Consider the following 22,779-nt stretch of genomic DNA (forward strand, 5'->3'; position numbering starts at 1 on the left):
ATTGTGATAGCAAGCAATAATGTTCATATTATTGCTTGCTATATATGACTAGAAAGCCCGGCGGTCATACGAAATGACTGCTGTTCTAGATATTATAAATTGTAATTAAAATGATTTGTGCAAAGGTGTCTGCTAATTCAAACTCAATTACTCAGGGCAGGCGGCGAGGACGCCCCTTTGCTTACTGCCCCACGGAGTATCCCCCTTCTACTTGCTTAAAGTAGAGTGCAATGAAGAAACCACTGGCGGTACTTTTCTTAAGAGCTACCGCTAGCTCAATCAATAAAGGTGATTTAAATAATAAAATGCTAATTCACATGTCAAAGATCTCATTGTACACAACATTTTTTGTGTAGATCTTTCCATCATTTTTAAGCTCGCCTTGCAGAGGACCATCGATTATTTTTAATTTTACGTCTGTTCTTTCACGAACTCTTGAACAGGCAACATAAAGTTCACCGTGTCCAAATGCAGGCTCAGGTAAAAAAATGCCAACATGCTTAAGCGTTTGGCCCTGAGACTTATTGATGGTCATAGCAAAGGCAAGTTTTACAGGAAATTGTCTACGTCTCAATGGAAAGGGCAATCCTGTGCCGTGGCAACTTCACCTCATTGGCTTGTAGAGCTACGCAAGCAACCAATAAACTATCGGCGACAAACAGATACTTAAGCCGCATATAATAATGATATTTATTTATTTCATTTTATTTGTTTTTTCACCATTGCCGGTTGCATATTATCGAATTCTATTATATATAGATGTTAAATTTATTTATTAAATATTAAATGCACGTGCTCTTGTATTTTTAATTTTTCCGGCTTTGCTTTCTCATAATATTCGTCACGCGCTGCACTGCACGGGAAATAAAACGCAAGCAACCAATAAACTATCGGCGACGAACACTTAAGCCGCATATATAAGATAATATCATTTTGCAATTATAATATATCCTTCTGCATTTGATTATAAATCTAATAGACATATATCAACTGAATATAGTTAATAATTTGAACCGTAATATGTTTAACCAAGCTGATTCAATTTTCAACAAATTATCTTTATATGGAAATACTTGTCTTATTTATCCCAATTAATTTGCACAAGGTTACGAAGTTACTCCTGCTTCCTCTCAGTTCCTCCAACATGCAGTTAAAATATTATTAATCCGTCTATTACACAAGAACATCCTGCGAAATTTTAAATTTCGCAGGCTTCTTAATATTCCCTAAAACTTCCAAAAATACATTATTAATTCAAGATAGCTATTTGTAACCTGTACGATCCGTTTCAAATGAAATTGGAATCCGTTGATTGCATTCAAAGAAAGACATGTTTCGACTATTTTTGATGTGCACACATAAGAATATGAGCGACAGTTTTGCGTGTGTAAAAACCTGCTATGGAAGAAATTAATATGATAAGTTATTGATTTCCTCATACCCAACGTAAAATTCCAGCACTCCAACCAAACACCTCTTGGAAACAACAAAGGAATGCTAGCATGCCTTTTGAAGAAAACTTACATGTAGGAATTCATTCATAATTAAATCGAATAAATTGAAGGAATGCTAACTATGCCCCACCATTATGATTTCTTAGGAGGGATATGTCCATCTCGAGCTGCTATGTAGCAAAAAGAACGCCTTGGTACGTGCTCTTTAACAAGTGATTTAGAAATTCCTGAAAGAGATTGTTTTATTCCTGCTCAACAGCGTGGAATTTTTTTTTACTTGTCTTTCGAGAAAGGACTGCGAGTTATCATATCCACATAATACTCCCATTGCCTAGTGAGTTTGAAGTCGGGAAACATGTAGCACATTTATTTAGCGGATATCCTCTTTTCTCAGCAGATTCTTCACTGCTCTGGCTCAGTGAAGCACAGCAGTATATATTAAAAGAATTGCTTCGCCAGGAGTACACCATAATAAATATGTTTTTATTATGGGTTTTTCGATAACCAATATATGTTCTTCGATAACCTCTTTACCACCTCGATGCCGTTGTCCATTACCTGTAACTAAATACATCCAGCAGTCATGATTCCGCCCCTAACCATCATTCCAACACTATCGATACCTTTCTTGAACATTTTTCTGACGGTAGCGATAATTATATTTCTTTAGTCTTCCGTTTACCGTCATGTGACTTGAACCTCCAGACTGAATGGCCTTTTATGGAATAGCATATTTGTCCATTACTGCACCATCCAGTCTCGGTGGGTCTGTCATTATTGTGAAGCTCAGTTCGCACCAACGCGATCACGTGTTCGGGCGGAAAGAGTTGACCTATCAGACGCGAGCTCAGAGACGTCATTTTCCGGACGACCGAAGAACGCGCGGAACGCGTGAGTTGACTTAACTTCAACATTTTGACACTTGATGCGTCAGTTTCAGGCATCTCGTTTCAAACATTCAGTTCATACCATGGTTTTTAAATCAATGCAAAAATTTTTCTTGTTGAAAAAAAAAAGGCAAGTGGACTAATCTTAATAAAAATTCAGATAATAATAATAAAAAAAATGTAAAAATTTCAGATAATAATAAAAATAGAATAAATAGCTTTATAAAATATTTAAAGGAAAATTCTCAAGTTTATTAACAGTAATAAACTTTAATAATCAACCATAAGTTATATATGGTTGATAATTTCTACGGAATAATCTAAATCAATAGATTGTTACGAGAAAATAGTGATGGATTTCGAAATTTCAGATTTTGAATCTTTCTTAAAATATATCTACATCAATTTAAGGGTACTCTAGTGGTCTAGTGGATAAAACGGTGGCTTCTTAAGTTAAAGATTTTGGATTCAAGCGTCACCAGGAGTGGTATTGTAATGGAGATGGTATTTAAAATAAATATTATCGCTAGTTTTAGAGTAGCCCAGATGCTTCTGTTTCCTGAACGTGAAGTGTGAAAACCACACATACCCACAAGATACCTTAATTGGTACTTAGGAACTTTGTATTGCGGGTTAGAGCATTGCTTTTTCCTACCTTTGATGATGGTACGAATACACTTTTTTTTTTTTAAATCTACAACTACTACTACAACTACTACAACTTTTTAAATCTACACTACTTTTTTTTGGGGGGGGGGGACATTTATTTTTCCTTTCATTTCATTCATCATTCATATAAACCTAATTTTCGCTCGGCATTGTGTGCATTATCCTTCTTTTGACAACGAGCCTTTGGTATAATTCATAAGAAGATCTGACTACTATGATCTGATTCTATTTCGCCTGACATGAGACTAGCAAAAGCGATACTGCTATTAGTATAATGTTGCTGTTTCATCTAATTAAAAAATTTAGTGAGTTCTGAATTTTAAACGAGTGGTGACAAGTAAACATTTTTTTTAATAAAATTAAGAAAAGTGTTATTTATACAAAAAGAAGCTTGCTAGTATGTAGCTGATTTTATGAAATACTTCTATGCATTTTAATGGCTTCATGTTTGTTTTTCTTTACATGCATGATTACTTTTCGAACAATTTATATTTGAACTTGACCAGAGGTTTAATCTTGATAATAATTTTTCATTAATTTAAAGAACTTTTGCATGAGCATTAGCAAATTTGCTAACTGTGGAATTCAATTTTTAACGCAGAAAAAGAAGTATTATAAAAAATTCAGTTACTTCAATGAGTTTTAGAATAAAAGTGATCATATAAAATAAAACTTTAGATAATGGCTGTTCATTAATGTATGAATGACTTATTGAAGGAATTACGGTTACATTTAAGGTAAAAATATGCACATAAGGCAGAAACTAAAACACTTTTTAAAACATTACTGTTGTTTATTAATTTAAAAATAACTGCTTTTTTAAGTGTGATATTTAATTTAGTAATGATCTAAATCCTACATATATTTAAACAAAATATACTTTTTATAGCATTATTTAAACCAGTTAAGAGAAGTTTATTTAACGGAAGTTCATACATCATGAAAAACATTTATAGTATTCTACCCTATCAAAAATTTACTCTCAAAAATAGAATCATGCAATTAGGATTTTTTAATTGTCATTCAACAAATTCATAAATAAATTAAATTAGATGTAATACAGCCTTAGATATATACAATGATGATTTTCTGGAATATTCTATTCCCATCTTCCAAACGATTCTTTTCTGCGATATTCTGACAAAAATGAGTGTTCTGCTTTTGAATAAATAGTTCAATGAGGCTAGAAATTCATCAAACTGGTGAGGTTTCACGCGAAAGTAATTGAAAGAAATTTTGTTTCGTTCAAGCGCATTTCTTCAATTAAATTATTTGCATCTCCTTGCTGCAGTGATCTCTCACATATTAGTATAAACCACTGCATTCTGCTTCTCTTACACAAAGCAAGAAGTAAAATAAGTTTTAATCGAGCAGAAATTAAATCCATTTTAATTTTAAAATGTAATCGTACCACACAAAAATTTCACTTTTCCCCCCAAGTTTCTGATATGAAGAGCTATCTAGGGCGAGTATATGACAACTTTTAAAGAGAACGTTGCCGCGCTCATGTGAACTGACGTCCGCTGAAAGCGTTTTTTTCCACGTTGCCACTCTCCGCCCAAAAGGACCACTGTGAACGCAGATTAAACTTCTTACGCGGTGTTTCTAAACAGCGCCACACACATGATCGGTCGTATAGCATACAGCCCTTCATATTTCAAAACTTTTATTTACATTACTTTTCTCTGGACAGCGCCACACAGATGATCGGTTTGATATCATAGAGCCCTTCATAATGCAAACTTTACTTTCTTTTAACCTACGCTAGCTCTCGGACATTCTGCCATTCCGAGAGGAGATTCTCAGTATAGGCTGGACGTGACTATATACTGCGAGTGCGGTTTGTTGGCAAGCCCACTGCAGCATCGCAAATATTCTCCGTCTGTTCTTCCAACCTCACAGAGCGGCATGCGCTGCAAGTAGGCTTGGAAATAGTCGTATTCCGTGCGCAGCCTGAGTTTTGTCATGGAGAGTGAATAATTCAAGTCTCTAGATACAATCTGATGAGATTTCCTGATACTTATTCCACAAAAGAAAAGGTTAGCGAGTTTTTAGGCGGTGTAGCATGCATTACGTTTAGTTGTTACCGCTAAATATCAATCGTTTTGTACAGTCGCGCACTGTATGTAATAAGCGGTGAGTCGCAAACACATTCAGTTGTTTGGAATGCTGCTCAAAGTTTAGAGACAATAAGAGTGTAGTGTTCCTCCCTTTTATCTATTAACTAAGTGTGGAGGAACCTAGTGAACTACTAAGCGAATAATCGCTTAAGTCCAGAAAGAGAAACGTAAAACTCAAGAAGGGTTTATTACTCTTTATTGCTCAAATTAAAAGTGTACAGACGGTCCCTTTCTCAGGACGTACAACTAAGCCTCCACTTGGGCTTAAACTCAAAAATATAAGAACTTAACTAATAACTAACTGAAGAGATTTAGCCGAGGCTAATACAATTTCTAACTAGTTGATTCTTAATATTAAATTAGCTAGCGAAGCTATCCAGGTCACGTAATACGGCCGAGCGTAATCAAACGAACTTCAACTTAAATACTACTCCTACTCATTTGCAAATTAGGGCAATTCTAGAAGCTCATTCTGGTAAAGAATTATAAGCTGAAATTAGGAGAGACCGGAATTGTTTATAAACTTAGGATAAACCTTACAAGCGACTTCAAATTATTGCAATATTGATGACTCAAAGCCTTTTTTTTTTTTAAGTTTTCCTTAGTGCGTATCAATATCTTCCAGATTACGCCTTCGATGAACGACGAAATGTCATGTTTATATTCATGTTCTTTCTCATGCCAGTTTCTCACAAATGTAATTCGTCCTGTCGGTAGTGCTAATTTTCTTTTTATCTGTTTTTGAGTTAAACGCAAGACTCAAATTTACATAACCAGGCTTCTGATTTGCATAATCTCTCGGAAATTTTCATAATCACGTTAGTTTGCTTTCTACGGCTCATACTTTAGCCATACGAATCATAGAAGTTGATACGCCAGATTCTGCCGAGATAACTTTGGATAAATAAATTCCTCCTTAAGTTTTGGACCTCTGCGAAAATCTGGTATAGGGGAAAATAAACTGCAAAATCGTTATAAACGAACGAGCGTTGTGTTTGAGAAAAACTACTTTAAAAACTAAGAAATTCTATTTGAAGACGCGCGACAACAAAAGATTGATGAATCCTTACAAGAATTTGTAATTCATATTGAAAGAAAACACATTTCGTCTTTACTAATAGTGTATCTGTTCTTTAAAAAATAAAAAATGACTCATATTATAGTTGGGCGTTGTTTCGCGTTTCACAAAAACAATTAGACTGAACCGTGCTTCCGCTAGATAAGTTACACAAGTTATTGTTAGCACAGTTGATTTTTCCCAATTCTTGTTTTCCCAAACCTAATAGCCATTATTAAGTAATATTAAATTATACTTGCGTATGCTCTAGCCTTGTGATATCATCTTTTACTACATCTCTCTCTATCTATCTATCTATCTATCTATCTATCTATCTATATATATATATATATATATATATTTGCCACTTGAAGAAATTTATAGCAGTTTACTTGCTCTTCCTAAATTGTTCCCCAAATTTCTAAAATATTAGATGCTGAAAAATGGCAACTTTTTCTTTGGCGTACTTTCCAATAATTATATTCAATTAAATAACAACATCTTTAAACAAATACAGGGAATACCTATGGGGGGGGGGCAATTTTTCAATTGAAATTTGTGAATTATTCCTTTTTACACAAGAATTGACTTTTGTACGTTCGCTCAATAATGAAGATCCTAACTATTACCAACACATCGTTCTATTGATAATGTAATAGCCTTCAACAACTTCAAAAAAGCTAATATATACCCTTCATGCCTGCAACTTTATACTACAAATACAGTGCAACATGATATAGTTTATCTTGATTTGCATATTATAGATTACAGTTTTTTGAAAATTTACGATAAACGAAGAGATTTCAACTTTCCTACACTTAAATTAACCAACTTGAATTCCAATATTTCTAAAAGAGTCGTCCTCAATACAATTTACGCACAACTGCTTAGAATTAATAGAATTTGCAATGCAACAAAACATTTCCAAGAAGTACTATACTTTATAACAATTTTGAAGAATAACCTAATTCCTAAAAAAGTAATTAAAAATACGTTAAAAGAAGCTGGCATTAACTTTATCTTTTATATTTTTTGAGTTAGATAATGAAATTTTATGCATGGGACGGTGTAAAGTGGATGGCTGATTCAGAAGATCTCATGTATAAATGTATAAATAGTTCCTCTCACAGCTTCAATTTTTACTCATAAAATTTGGCACAATACTTAATTCTATTCTTAAATACATTATAAGCATTTACTGGTCATTTCTTTCCTGTTAGTAACTTATGGGCCATTTCGTTTCTGGAAGCTTGATCGCTCTCTAGCTTGAAGAACTTCGACTTTAATTAATAAATAGCTATTTTTCATTATTTCTTCGCACTTTTGTGGCTATATTATAGCATTTTGTTGAATTAGGCATTTTTTCTTTCACCCGCGCCCAACTTTCTTCAAACTCGTAGAGCAAGACGCTATCTTGAACAGCTATTGCATATTTCAAAGCATTGATCCCCCTTACACTGAGTCAGGTTTTTACCAACGGTCAGCTACTTTTCATTGGCTTTTTCCTCATGACGTTTCTCCCCCTTTTTACATTATACTGCCATGTTAGTTAGCAGCTTGCTAGCTCAAGGCTTGCACCCCCTTCTGAGTTTAATCATTCCTGCTATGAAGACGTCGGCTTTCCAGGTCTGGTTTTTAAAAATATTTCTTTCTCTTGTGTTGATTTTTGGTCTTACATTAAATTCATCTGTTTTATTATTATTATGCTAAATTTAATTTTTGGTACTTTTACAAAGTTTAAACTCTATAAGCTAGTAGGTCCTCCCATAAAAACTTGTATATTTTGACTAATAGCAAATCTCTATTTATTTTATTCTGTACAATGGCATTGCCAATACATTGTCTATAGTTTTTATTACACCTTAATGTGTTTCTTCAAGCGGACGCCTCGGGAAATTGGAACAGAGAATTAAAACTAAAGGTTTTGGCAAAAATGTTTCAATTAATTTATAAAAAGTGTTTCGTATACAGTTTCAATTATCTGTTTCGGCGAAACGCGATCTGGAGTTAGCTTGATTCGAAAATCATTAATAATAATTTCCCCTGAAAAGCCATAAGGAGATTCGAATTAAGCTAATCTACAATTTACCGCTTCTTAGTTTTTTTATTTTTGCTTTAATCATTTGTCGCACTTTAATTCTTATGTTTAAAATATGTCTTACTTTGATTAGCATATTGCTTACAATTAGTATTTAATTTTATTTTTAAATATTCAAGTGTTAGTATTGTTTTTTTTTTAAATATTTATAACACATTTCATTGCACCTTATTTTACTTTTGTTAATATTTTCACGGAAACACAGTATCTAAGAAACTTTTTAGCGTACGAACTAGGAAATTTCTTTTAACTTTTTCCAAAATTTTGCAGCTCAATGCGCAAAGTTTTTGACCACATAGGTCTTTTATCGTTTGTTCTTTTTGCTTTAATTAGCTATATATATATTCCATTTCCTTTCTTCTAAGTTTAATTAAAAATTTTATTAATAAAAATGTTTTTACTGCTTTAAAGACTAAGAGCCTTTTTTATAGTTTTAAAGACTAAAATTTCATTAGCGTGCTTTAATAAACTTTCTGCTGCATTTTGTAACTTTTTAATTCGCAAATTAAGACCTGAGTATATGACGTGTTATTTGTATATCCAAAGTAGAGTATGCATTTTCTTAGATCCGTTTAACTCAGACACCTGAAAACTTTTAAACAAATGCTGCTTCAAAACAGCAACATAGATAAAAAGTTAGCACAGACCTTCTAAGCCAGTTTGCACCTTAGATATTTGCCGAACACTTTCCATCCATGCTTTCTGCATCTTTTCCATTTCTTCAACAGCCTTCTTCAAATCACTTACGACGTGATAATCCTCCGGATAGACTACCTCTGTAGCCTCATCCTGACCTGCAGAACTTCGTTCTTCGCTCCCTATATCCTCTCGCATCGAATCCAATATATCCTTCATGTCGCGCTGCTTCATCATTACACCACTCACTCGCAGTTCCAAGTCTTTAATTTTATTGCTTAATACATTTAGAGAAGCCAAAATGTCATCATTACTTTCCAATTCCATATTTTTGTTTTCTTTGCCTATTGAACATAAAATCGAATTTCGATGTTTAAAGTAACGATACCAGCATATAAATTTATGCATTCACGCAACTCTCGAAGGGACTGAAATTTAGTTTAACAGCTCCTCCACATACACACACACACACACACACACACAAAAAAAAAAAAAAAAAAAAAATTAAAGATATAAATTTTCTGCATTTACATATAAAGAACATTATGACTTTTCTGGAGCAGAATGGGTAGAAATGAAGGCAGTTTTCCAATTTTATTGTAAGAAACTTAATGTTAAATACGACTGACATACACGTAAATCACGGAAGCATTTCAGTATTCAGCTTCCTAACTTAAAATATAGTAAACAGATTAAATCCTTAAGTGAAATGCTTTTAACAAAATAAATATAACATTTAATGTATGTACATGGAAAACGAATTTTTGCTTTAACTTGCTGCATAAATGTGAAAAAGGTGTTTCTAGAATTAAAAAAAGAAAACTAATAGCAGAATAAAAGTAGTATGTTTTAATTGAAATTACTAACTAAAGAAGAACTACAGCTTTAGAACAACAGCATCTCAAAGCGCGATCTCCTAATGACGACGACACTCACTGTTGCCAGACCTTATTAACTAAATCGTGCATTATAAGACCAAAGAGGCAATTGCCCAGAAGGACTATTAATTTCGTTTTGGCATTTTGCGTTGATTCATTATAAACGTTGATTAGCTTTTTAAATTGTTGCCACCAAATATTAGAGCCCTGTATTATATTTTAAGAAATTAAATAATGAAGAATCTGCATAAATGTATGAATGTTTCTCGCACTGTGATAAAACGGCAGTACCTAGAGCCATCAAATTTAGAATAACGTACGTCTCCACCGGAATATGGCCATCTGGAAGCGCAGATTTTGAATTTGGAATTGGTTTTATTATCTATTTCATATTTTATGAAACTTTAACGAGTTTTTGATTAACAAACTCAACGATTTTAAAGCGAATAATGGCAACACCGTACGGAAAGAATTTTTTTTTTTTTTTTTTTTTTTTTTTTTTTTTCCTCCAGCGCGCGAGACTGTGTATCGGAAATTCTAGACATGCTCATTTTAAAATTATTTTACGATGTTGCTCTTGAATTGAATTTTATGGTTTAAGTGCGAAGAACATGATATTTAATAAGTAAAAGTAATACACAAAACGTTAAAAAACGTCCCTTTGGGCGTAATGTAAAATCTGAATGCTTTCAGATTTTATTCATTTTTAGCCAAAAGAGCGTTAGCCCAGGAGGGCTATTAATTTCGCTTTGGCATTTTGCGTTGAAAATTTTAAATGTCGGTTCACTTTTCAAATTGTTGCCACCAAATATTATCGCCCTGTGCTTTATTCAAAGAAATTAAATAACAAAGAATCTGCATAAATGTATATATGGTTCTCTCATTGTGATAAAATAACGGTACCCAAAGCCATCAAATTTTGAAAAACGTAATCTTCCACCGAATATGGGCATTTGGAAGCCCTAATTTGGAATTTGAAATGTGTTTTATTATCGATTTCTTATTTTGTAACACTTCAACGAATTTTTGATTAACAAACTCAACGATTTCAAAGCGAGAAATGGCTAAACTCGCTTTGGGAAAAAAAAAAAAAAAAAAAAAAAAAAAAAAAAAAAAAACATTTACTTCTCCAGCGCACTAGATTGCGTATCAAAAATTTTAAAGATATGCTCATATAAAAATTATTTTGCTATATTGCTGTTGAATTGAATTTTATGATTTAAGTGCAAAAAACATTTACGCAAAAGGTTAAAAAAAAGCTCCTTTAGGCATAATGTAAAATCTGAAAGTTTTCAAATTTTTATAATTTTTATTATTATTCTCTCTTTTTTATCATATTTTAAACAAAATACTCATAACCCAACAGTATACATTATTAATAAATATTCCATGATTTGTATATATTTGTGAATTTATGATTTTTTCTATGAATTTTAGCAGAACTGCTAATACAATATGCCATATATTTTGAATGTGTCATATTATTCGTTTTTTACCTAGCTTACCATTTATATTACAAATTTTTTTACGCATGCAATTTGCAAGGTTTCTTGCGTATAGAATGATAATGAATGATCTGCGTTAGTGTTAATGTTGTTCAATTATTTTTGGCTAATAAATTGAATTCGTCCACAATTCGGAATAATGTGTACTACACATTAATATGAAAAAAATCTGATTTGCACTCCACATGACTTCCTTGTACGGAATATTAAATTAGACTCATTTTTTCCTGCATTTCATTGAAACGTATTGAATTTAATTAAATATACTTTGTCGATAGCGCATAAACCAAAACAGAATAAATGCGCTTTAAAAAATTCACTATATTTATTTATCGTAGCGATACTCTGGCACTAGGTTCACTTAACAACGTTATATCTCATTCATTTTATAACTCAGAATGAAATATATATATATATATATATTATATATATATATAGAATATATATTTCTTAGGTGAGTAGTCGTGAATAAAGCGAGAGTGGAACACTTTAAAAATTTGTGTTGAAATATGTTAATAAGGCTTGCCTGCCACTGATGTATGTCTAAAATCTCCAGAAATGCTAAACCGGCAGGAAATGTCAGCTTAACATCTTTAGAAATCTTAATGACCCTATATATATCTAATTTAAAATGCAAATGCAAATAAACAGTAAAATAAATTTGGTGGTAGGAGTGAAGAAAATATTTTTTATGCTTTATTCATAATTGGAAAATGTACTGCTTTCCCCGACTGCATTATGTTTGATTACATCCTCAAACGTGTTAAACGATCCTTTGAACATCTCAGCTTTCATCCAGGGAAGACAGGTATTATTAGTTAGTATCGATTTCCAAATCTCATTGTTTGCTAAAATAAACTTTTACATTCAAATAGAATTTTCTGCTGAACTGTGGTTCAGATTAATAAAAAGAAATGTTGGAGTTCATTTTATTTAGGGCTTTGGTGAGCACCAGTTAGAACTGCGATTTATCTCAAAGACTGAAAAGTGCGAGAGGTTCCGGAAGACTCAGGCAGAATTTAAACACCAAGTGGAAGTTTTAACTGCTCTGTAATCACATTTAAATGGCATTTCCTTTGTTTCTGTTTCATGTATCTTTGAAGTTTATCCCGTGAATTGCATTACATGTTCAGCAAATGATCCATAGAGATTTGCAAAGTATTGAAAATCGTATCTTCATTTTTTTAGAACTTTTTGCGAAATTTCTGTGAAACTTCATTGCAAAAAATGAGCACAAATAGAAGCATATGTAATTTTCTCCTCCATTGTTGGAGGCCCATTTTCATTGAGCCTAATTCAGTCTGTGCCATACGCAGTTTTACACGGCTAATCCGGCAGCAGAAAATTGACCTGCTCGCCTAAGACATTCTTACATTGTTCGCCTAAGCCTCACTAAAAAAATTAAATTTAAATTACACGATAATTGTATCTTAGAATGAAAGTCAAAGCGTCCAATTCAGCAATGCCGAGAAAATTTGTTTCCAAAAAAATTATTTCAGTATAAACATTTCGCAATACAAACGGTTAGGAACAATACTGGTTAATTTCTAACGAAAGTAATCAGCAACTAGTCACAAAAATTATTTCACGGGGTTCTGACAATTTTATTTTTATGGAGCATGTATTTGCATATTGCATTATAGTCGTTTATTAACCTGTAGTACAAAGAAACAAACACGTAAGTTTAAAAGAAGAAGAATAATTCCTAATGATATTAAGACATTTAAATATGATTAGGCCTGCTGAAATTTTTATAGAGATTCATGCGACACAATGTATGGTTTTGGTAATTTCAGCCTTCATGTATATCTGCAACTCAGCAGCCCCTGTAAAAGTCTATGATACGATGTACACGAGATTGATGAGGCCTGTTACAGCGGCCTCATCATTCTCGTGTGGCCCTGTAAAAGTGATGAGTAAGAAGGAGATGCCTCTCTTAATAAAACAGAGGATCCTCACGAAGATTTTAATGGAAGGGTGTAATTAAGGCTTTCAAACTTCGACCATGTTTCATAGATATAGAAGAACTATATATGTTACGGTTAGGAAAGTGGCACACACTGCAATATCCTTATGGTAATTTAGCGTCATGACACCAGTTCGTGACTGAATGTTCACCCAAATTAAAATAATGTTTGAAGAGCAGCAAAATAGCTTTCAGAACGCTAGGAAAGATGCATTGCATTGCAAGAGTTGTATTTGAATGGGTGGTCATCATAATACCCATACCATTTATAAAAAACATCGCATAATAAGAGCAACCATAGCAAAATATGGTTCTTTTCTATTATCGGGACTGGATTAAGAAAAGCACATATGTGGAATGTATGTGTGCGTGTGTATGTGTGTGTAGACACACATACATACATTCCTGAATCCGGTCCCGGTAACAGAAAACTACCCAAAGTGTGATATCCCAAGATATCAATCTCTTCTGCAAGACAACAGAGAAGCAACTGCTTCAAAAGTCCTTAAAGTCTGAAAAATTCAAAGGTTAACTCTTACATTTATGTAATATTTACTTATTACATAAAATAAATAAATAGACATAGAACAAAATATTTCATTTATGCTACACATTTTATATTCGAGTTAATGAGTGATAAAATGATTTCAATTTTCACGATGGAGGCCAGAATTAAAAAAAAAAAAAAGACTTACAGTGGGAGTATCCTAGCTAGCAATTTCTTAATGCTCTAAAAATAAAAGATGCAGGCTTTTAAAATTTTAATTTTATAAAATAAAGAAGGCCGAAATGATAAATAGTAGAAGAGAAAAATTTGAATTTGTTTCTGGGAATACTATGAAATTAAAAATCCGCTGAAGGTCATTATAAGAGCTGCGTTTTGCTTCATGTGCGCATGAGGCAAATTCTTTCCTCTGCCACGAACAAAAATAATTTATTAGCGAATTATATTTAGTTAGCATTAAATATCTCATAAGCATGCATAAATATATTGCATATAAGCGGTTTATTTTCATATTTTAATGAAACATTTACTGCAGATCAACTTTGTTTTACTTGTTTCTGCTATCATTTAATTATTTCAGTAGTCTATCAAAATTTACAAGATACTACAGAAGTCTGAAATTAATAAACCTTTTTTTTATTAGTCCAAAGGATTTTTTGCCATGGAAGGACTATTGTTTTCGTTTTGGCATTTTGCGTCGAATCACGATAAACGGCGTATCACTTTTCAAATTGTTGCCACTAAATATTAGTCTTATATTTAAAAAAATTAAATAATGGAGAATCTACGTAAATGTATGTATTATATTTCTCGCATTGTGATGAAACAACGGTACCTAGATCCATCCAATTTTGAATGACGTAATCCTACTGCGAATATGTGTGGCATCTGAAGCCCAAATTTGAAATTTAGAATGTGTTTTATTATCGATTTCATGTTTTGTAGCCCACCAGCGGCCGAGCGGTAAAGTCGCTGAACACTGGTAGTTCGGTCCGAGGTTCGAGTCCCGCGAACGGGCTGGCTGCATGGGCGTTTTCGTGGTTTTCCCCGTGTGTAACGTGTATACGAGCCAGTTTCCCTTAGAAAGTCCTCCACCCTAGTGTGCTTTGCCATAATTAAATACACCATACCATATTTTGTAAAACTTTAACGAATTTTTGATTAACAAACTGAAAGATTTAAAAGCGAGTAATGGCAACACTCTACGAGAGAAAACATCCTTTTTATCTCCAGCGCGGAACTGGGAATCGGAAATTCTAAAGATATGCTTATGTTAAAATTATTTTGCGATACTGCTGCTGAACTGAATTTTATGGTTTAAGTGCAAAGAACACGGTATTTAATGAATAAATGTAACACACAAAACGTTAAAAAAAATGCTCCTTTGGAAGTTATTTAAAGTCTGAAACCTTTCAGATTTTTTTGTTCTGTTCTTTTTTTATGTTTATATTTGTTATATTTTTGACTAGCAGCTACGCAGCCAGCCTTCGTCTGGCTTTGAAATGTATCGGAAAAATGCCTAATAAATGCCAAACGTTAAATTTTAAAACTGTGCAGAATTTTACTCTGTAGAACAACTTCATCAATTTTTTTTTTAAATGTATTACATATAACAAATTTACAATGAAATAAGCAATATCCCTTAATTAATACAAACATTAATTATCCTAATAAAAAATAACCAACTTCCCGTTGCCTTCTCTCAACAAACGTCCAGTATCCAAGAGAAACATTAAATTTAAAAATTGCACAGAATTATCGCCCTCATTTTTCCAGGTGGCAACGTGCTGATTTTCAACTGTCAGCAGTCCAGTATACAATTGAATGAAAAACTGTTGCCCAAACCATGTTTCTAAAAGAATGAAACTATTCAAAATAATACGATAAAATCGAAAAGATAAAATAAAAAATAATCTGATTCGAATTTTGAAAAAATCGCTTCGAGGTGCACTAGCTCTTGTCTAGATGCATCTATATACCAAATTTCTTAGCCCTGGGTCTAGTAGCTTACGCGCAGCACGAACGAAAGGCACACAGACTCTTTCTTTTATTATGTGTAGAGAGTAGAGATGAATTTAATTCTATCGAAAATTTTTACCATTCTGCAATGTATTAGCTTTTCCTCATTCTTCAGTGCTCATGCGATACTCCATAATCACTTATAGCTCAGATCACAAGTGCCGGTCGTTGAAATTTCTACTCATACAGGGTATTCATAAAAGATCTCAATAAAATATGAGGAGCGGTATTATACAGAATGTCCCGTAAATGTTGCGACAAACTTCTGGGGGAGGTAGAGCACATCATAAGGATTCAGAATTGCATAGGAACCTGTGCCCGGAAATGTGAGGGGTAAGTGGTAGCAGAGGTAGAAGATGGAAAAAGAAACAAGAGTGATTAATTTGAAACATTTATCGGACATGAATATAAATGGTGTACGACAGCTTGGAATATTACAACAGATGTTCGAAGTTTGCAGCATGAGACGGCAAACATACCTGACACCGACTTACCATTGATTGCCGGACATGTTCAAACACACCGGGAGTTTCTTTGATTGTAGCAGCTGCGCAGGCGAGTTTTGCCACGAGATCCACTTCAGACATAATAGGATCGTGATATACACGACACTTTTCATGGCTTCCCATTAAAAGAAATCAAGGCTCAACTGGTCCACCATGCCCAATCCATCAATGCGGGAATGACCTGTTGAAGCGGCTACGAACATCCAGTCCAAAATGAGTGCACTTCTTAATGACCCGTAGTCGCAGAAATTTTGATGCAGAGATGCAAACAAGCTGTGGTATGGTTGATGTCTGTCGGAGAAGCGTTTTCGATAAATGCGTGCAGCGGTTCGTCCATTAACCTCAGCTATTCCATACACTAAGTGCATGTCCGCAAGCTTTCGGTTCGTATAGCGTTCCATGACTGGAATGAAGCAGTCCTCGAATATCACACAACTCCCACTCGAAAGAAGCAATCCTCACTTTCCGCTAACTCGTTAGGTGCCTTCAGCCTCCGTGGGTGAAGGTTGCTCTATCTTTGCTCTCATGGCGAGCCATGATCCTAATTCAATTAGCTCTTCCGCCGGACAAATGCCTTTCTGACTGGACTGCACCCTACTGATGAATTTCAAGAGGATACGGTTACTGTTATGGACAATGGCGCCTTGATTTGAAAGCTCTCTTCTCGACCTGCATATGTAAATTATGATGTTGGACACTAAAATTGACCAGATGCAAACAGATGACACTAAAATTGACCAGAGCAAACAAATGAAAATTCAGCTTGTACAGTTGCGCGCCTCCAACCTGCACGCAACAAAGTGGTGACTGCTGAAACTGGAAATTAGACAGAGTCTTGAGAAGGTTTTAAGTCCCTTTTTATTCAACTTTAGAAATTACAAATGCGTGCTCTTGACGCTCACAAACTACGCCGACCCGGCGGTAAAATAAAAATAAGAAACTAAAAAGAGATAATAACAAGAGGCTAACTACGAGGCTCTCTAAACGTAACTAACCTCACCGCGTTCTAAAGTACCGCTGATAATTCAGCAAACTCTGAATACCACGTTGAAAGATTAATAATTTGCCGAGGCAAGCCCACAGGCCGAAACGCGTGGTTCTTCAATTTCTAACTAGCCACCTCCGCGCTCGTGAAGTAAGAAAGCACACTTCGAACTCGTTTCCTTTCTATTTAACTCATAATACTTCCGCTGATAATTAGAATCCTTGCGCGTTCTACTAAAAATTTACATACTCTGGCATTGTCAGTTCCAGGGGAAAGTAAGGCTTGACAGGAGAGATAGTTTAAACTTAAAATAAATGTTAGTTAAATATAAACCCTACAAGCTCGATGCCAATAGACCAGTTTCAGCCTCTGATAAATATACTGAAGTATAGCCAAGAATATTCGAGACCTCAAGAAAGGAAAGGAGCACCTTATAGGTAAGCGAGATTTCCTACTTTCTCGGTGTGCTTACCTTCTTCCTAAACCTGCTAGCAATGTAAATTCAAATTCTCAAAAAAGAAAAAAACAGAATACCTCAGATTTCTCAGATGATAACCTTAATCAAAACGATGGATTTATCAAACCCACCAGAGTAGCTAAAACAGGTAAAAAAATTCATACAACTCAGAATGTTTATTACCACAAAAAATAAGTTCAGCTCTCTAACTCAAAATAGCTCTTCCGATAATTTAGTTTATAACGTTGCGCGCCTCCAACTTGCACGCAACCAAGGGTGACTGTGAAAGCTTGTATAAACCACAGAGTCTTGTAAAGGGTTTAAGTCCCTTTTTATTCAACGTAATAAATTACAATTGCGTCCTCTTGACGCTTACAAACTGTGCCAACTGGGCAGTCAAAATAAAAATAATAACCTGAAAAGAAAGTAAAGACAAGATTCTAACTACGAGGCTCTCTAAAATAACTAACTCACCGCGTTTTACAATACCGCTGCTAATTCAGCAGACTTGAAGCTCACTGGAACGATGACCACTCCTTCCCGCCAAGCACATAGGCCGCAACGCGGGGTTCTTCAATTCTCGCTAACTACCTCCGCGCTCGCTAAGTAAGAATATCACACACCGAACTTGTTTCCTTCTATTTAAATCATAATACTTCCGCTGATAATTTGAATCCTTGCGCGTTCTACTCAAATTTACATATTCTGGCATTGGCAGTTCCAGGGGAAAGTAAGGCTTGACAGGAAAGATAGTTTAAACTTAAAATAAATGTTAGTTAAAATAAATATAAACCCTACATTTGCCGCTGCCAGAATTTGGAAAACTTGGAAGCAGGTCCTACAAACGACCTGTTGTAAGTTTATCTAATTCTGAACTAACTGGCGAGAACCTCGTTTACACAAAAAAAAATCTTATGTAACAATTATATATTAAAATTCTGTTACTCGTTACAAAGCTTTCTTCTTACAGCAACTTTTCCTGGACTTCATCAATCAATCTTGGTCTTTCCTTCCAGCATCTGGAAGGAATAAGTATCAGTATCTTTCTACATACATTATAATTTACACTTTCTTGACACAATAAATTTTTGTTTTTAAACGATTCGTTTTTCTTAGTTATTGCTTACTTCACATTCATTCAATTTTTCAAGCATTAATTTAACTTTACCCTGGCTCTCCACCGTGTGTGGTGTCAAACGGGAATATTCGTGTTTTAGTCTTACAACACTTCCCCTAACCACCATGATTTGTTAGAATTCAACAACCAAATAGACACACCTTACTCGACATTCTACAACTCAATGAGCTACTTTAATATTCTTAAAAATTCAAATGTAGGTGGAGAACCCTACAAAACACATTCATTCTAACTTCCCCCTCATTCATCTTTAAACATGCAGGCTTTCGCTCTAAAGCATGACTTTACAGTTTAATACTTAAATTTTGACTTCATTGCTTTTAAGCATTCACTTTTAGCATCTACAATTTTATGCTTCTAGACTAAATTCTACTTTTACATAACCTTCAAGTATTTACATACATTTACAAAATTTTAATACATATGCTTTTCACAATTTACCATAAAATGAATAAGAGAAAATTAATTTTTACTTTACTCATTCTTCGCCAAGCTGGCGGCACTGAAAGTAAAATTCTTATTAATACAAGAATACGAAGTTATTTTTATCTTCGGCCAAATTTTGGCTTTAACATAACAGAATTAGTCTTTCGACCAACAGAAAATGCTTGTTTTTAGCTTTTACACTTAAAGAAAATAATACTTTTGCCTTAGCTAAATAAAGTAAAACAAAACTAAGTCTCAACCGAGACATATTGACTTTCGTCAAAACATAGAACTTCGTACTTATGCATAACATTTCGGAACAAAAGAGAAAAAAAAATTATAGAAGGTTTTAACTTATCTTTGAGTTTTCGATGCTTGAAATTCCGTCATCCGTTTTTGGCAAAATTGATCCCAAGTTAGAGGTTTCATGGATGTCAATCTTCTCCTTATTGATCTCCGAGTGTCGTCCACGTTGCTCTTTCTTTTGCGTCCTCTACATGCTGGCCTCTTGACGGAGTAATCGTCTGGTTGTTGGCCTTTGCGTTTCTGCCTGGGACGGCTGGTCTTGACGTCCTCCGGTCTGGAGTCCTTCTTGAATTTCTTCTGTTCGTCGTATTTTTGTGCCTCCTGTTGTCGTTTCAGTTTCCGGAACGGCGGCCTTGCTGGCACCTGACTCTGTGGCCGTGTGCGCGTTCTCCTTGATGTGTAATTTCTCCTGCCATCCTTTGTAGGTGGTGGTTTCGTCTTTACCACGGTTTCTTTACCCGGTTCATCTGTATTTTTGTTTTTCTTAAACGCCGGAGTTTGAAAATCATTTTTTCTTTTTGATACCGACGTCCGGGTTGTAGAAGTGTTAGGTCTCTCTTCAGTTCTCTGTTTCTTGGGTGGTGGAATAGTTGTTGCAGTCTCTGGCCCTTCTATTTCGTTTAGACTTGAGTCCTGCAAGAAACTTTTAAGGATTTCAAAATCATTTGGATTATAGTATTTTTTCACCTGGTCGGGACTTGCTTTACAGATTTCCCCTCTGTCGTTCTTAAGATATAATACTACTCCTTTGATTTCCTGAATTACATAGGGGCCTTCAAACTTTGGAGCTAGCTTTGCCATAAAATTGTCTGGGGCACTTGATAAGGAAAATTTCTGCTTCAATACTTTATCCCCAACTTTAAAATCTGCTTCACGGCGTTTTTTATCATAATATAACTTTTGTCTATTTCTTGCCGTATCCGAGGTTTTAAGCGCCTGATCAATCAACTTTTGCACATCTTGTTGTTTAAACTCCTGCTCTCTTTGTTGCACAAAGAATAATTTATCTAAAGGCGTAATTAACTTTCTGCCTAAAAATAATTCTGCTGGAGTTTTTCCCGTAGTATCATGATGTGCCGTTCTTAAAGCATAAGCTAATTCATTTATGTAGCCATCCCAGCGCTTGTGATGTGTGCTAACGTAACTGCGAATTATTTTTACAATGTTTTTATTAACTCTTTCTGCTATGTTAGCCTGTGGTCTATACGGAACCATTTTGATATGGCGTATGCCAAGTCCATTGCATATGTTTTCAAATACTTGACTAATGAATTGTTTTCCGTTATCGCTAATGACTTTTATCGGTGCACCGTATTTTAAAATGTATCTGTGTAAGAATGCATCTGCGACTGTTTTGGCTGACGCGCGTGTAAGTGGAACAATTTCTATCCATTTTGAAAAATGATCTACTATTACTAAAAGAAAACGATTTTTATTTAACTCGCTCTGGGGGAAGGGACCAAGGAGATCTATTCCTAAAATTTCATTCGGAAATGTAGCGCGAATGCTATTTAAGTACCCGGCCGGGCTGTAATTAATATCATTTATTAACTGACATTGATTGCACGACCTGACATACGCCGTTACTATTTTGTATAATTGCGGGAAATATACCGCCTCGCGTACCCTTTTTATAGTCTTTCTGACCCCGAGGTGGCCCGCTGTTTTTTTTTTCGTGCAACTCCTTCAAAATGCTTAATCGAAGCGAGGCTGGGATGACTGGCTTATACTCAAGATTTTCGTTTGTTGTTTTCGTATAGAATAATAAATTATCTATTATTTCATAGTTTTTTGCTCTATTTCTTATCGCATCGATATCTGTGTGCTCAAAGCTTTCGGGGTCTTTCAAATAAGCATAGATATTTCCAAATTCAGGATCAGCTTTCAGTTCAGTAATAACCGTATCTCTAGAATCTAAAATTTTTGAAGTCAACACAGCGCATTTAAGTTCATTTCCTTCGTCGTCCAGTTTTATACGAGAAAGTGCGTCAGCTACATTGTTTTCCTTACCCGGTTTATATTTTATTGTGATATTATATTCTTGGAGTTTTAAAGCCCATCTTATTAACCTGGGCGTTAGGTTTTTCCCCGAGTAAAGTCTACCAACAGCCGCATGATCCGAAAAGACTGTTACTGGCGATTTGCCGAAATAAACTCGAAATTTGTGTACAGCCATTAATACGGCTAATGTTTCTCTTTCTGTAGCTGTATAATTCCTTTGTGTCTGATTCAACGTTTTACTAAAAAATGCCAGCGGATGGTTATTTTGCATAAGAACCGAACCCACCGCATAGTCTGACGCATCTGCCGCAATTTCCAGGTTTTCGTCCCCCTCAGGGAATTTTAAAACAGGGGCATTAATAAGCGCTTCTTTTAATCTTTCAAAAGCTGTGTTAGCTTCCGCTGTCCACGTAAATTTACTCTTTTTTCTTTTGATTACTAAGAGTGGTTCAACAATATTAGCGAAATCTTTTATGAAAGATCGATAGTAAGAACATAATCCAAGGAAAGACGAAAGTTTCTTGGCGGTGTTGGGCGGTGGGAAATTCTTAATAGCTTTTATTTTTGAATCTTGCGTTTCTATACCCTTTTGCGAAATTTTATAACCGAGATATTTAAGTTCTTTAGTTGCGAACTTGCATTTTGAGGCGTTAATTGTAAGACCGGCCTCTTTTAATAATTTAAAAACTTGTTCGAGGTCATTAATGTGTTGTTCCAACGTACTACTCGTTATAATTATATCATCTAGATAAATTAAAGTTGATTTTCCTAGGACAGGCTTTAGAACAATGTCCCTAGCTCTCTGGAATGTTGATGGGGCCCCACACAACCCAAAGGGCATGCGTAAAAATGCATAAGTGCCCGATTTTGTTATAAACGCGGTTTTGTGTATATCTTCGGGTCTCATAGCTATTTGATAGTAGCCAGACGTTAAGTCCAAAGTAGACATATATCTTGTCGATTTGATCTGTCTAATGATCTCGTCTATAACCGGCAAAGGGTAAACTGGAAATTTAGTAATGCTATTTAATTTTCTGTAATCGATAGCAAACCTCCAAGCCCTTTTATCCGAAGGAGGAAACTCGTTCTTTTTCCTACATAGTACGACTGGACTCGCGTACTCACTATTTATGGGCGTTATTATTTTATTCTTTAACATCTCCTGA

At 34.5% G+C, this 22,779-nt stretch overlaps 1 protein-coding gene across 1 annotated transcript in view; it reads right to left on the reverse strand.

Annotated features, from left to right (window-relative positions):
* Positions 1–14,113, reverse strand: part of LOC118189896 (uncharacterized) — a 28,137-nt gene extending 14,024 nt beyond the window's left edge. Inside the window, exons 1-2 of the mRNA XM_035360599.2 lie at positions 13,966–14,113; positions 8,933–9,265 (exon numbers count right to left, since the gene is read on the reverse strand). Of these exons, the coding sequence (XP_035216490.1) occupies positions 8,933–9,248 (316 nt within the window). The 5' untranslated portion in view covers positions 9,249–9,265; positions 13,966–14,113. The remainder of the gene's footprint in view (positions 1–8,932; positions 9,266–13,965) is intronic.
* Positions 14,114–22,779: the final 8,666 nt, after the last annotated feature.

Source organism: Stegodyphus dumicola, chromosome 10 (genome assembly GCF_044657685.1).
Source record: "Stegodyphus dumicola isolate Sdum_Otavi_A_Nest chromosome 10, ASM4465768v1".
Classification (NCBI taxonomy): Eukaryota; Metazoa; Arthropoda; class Arachnida; order Araneae; family Eresidae; genus Stegodyphus; species Stegodyphus dumicola.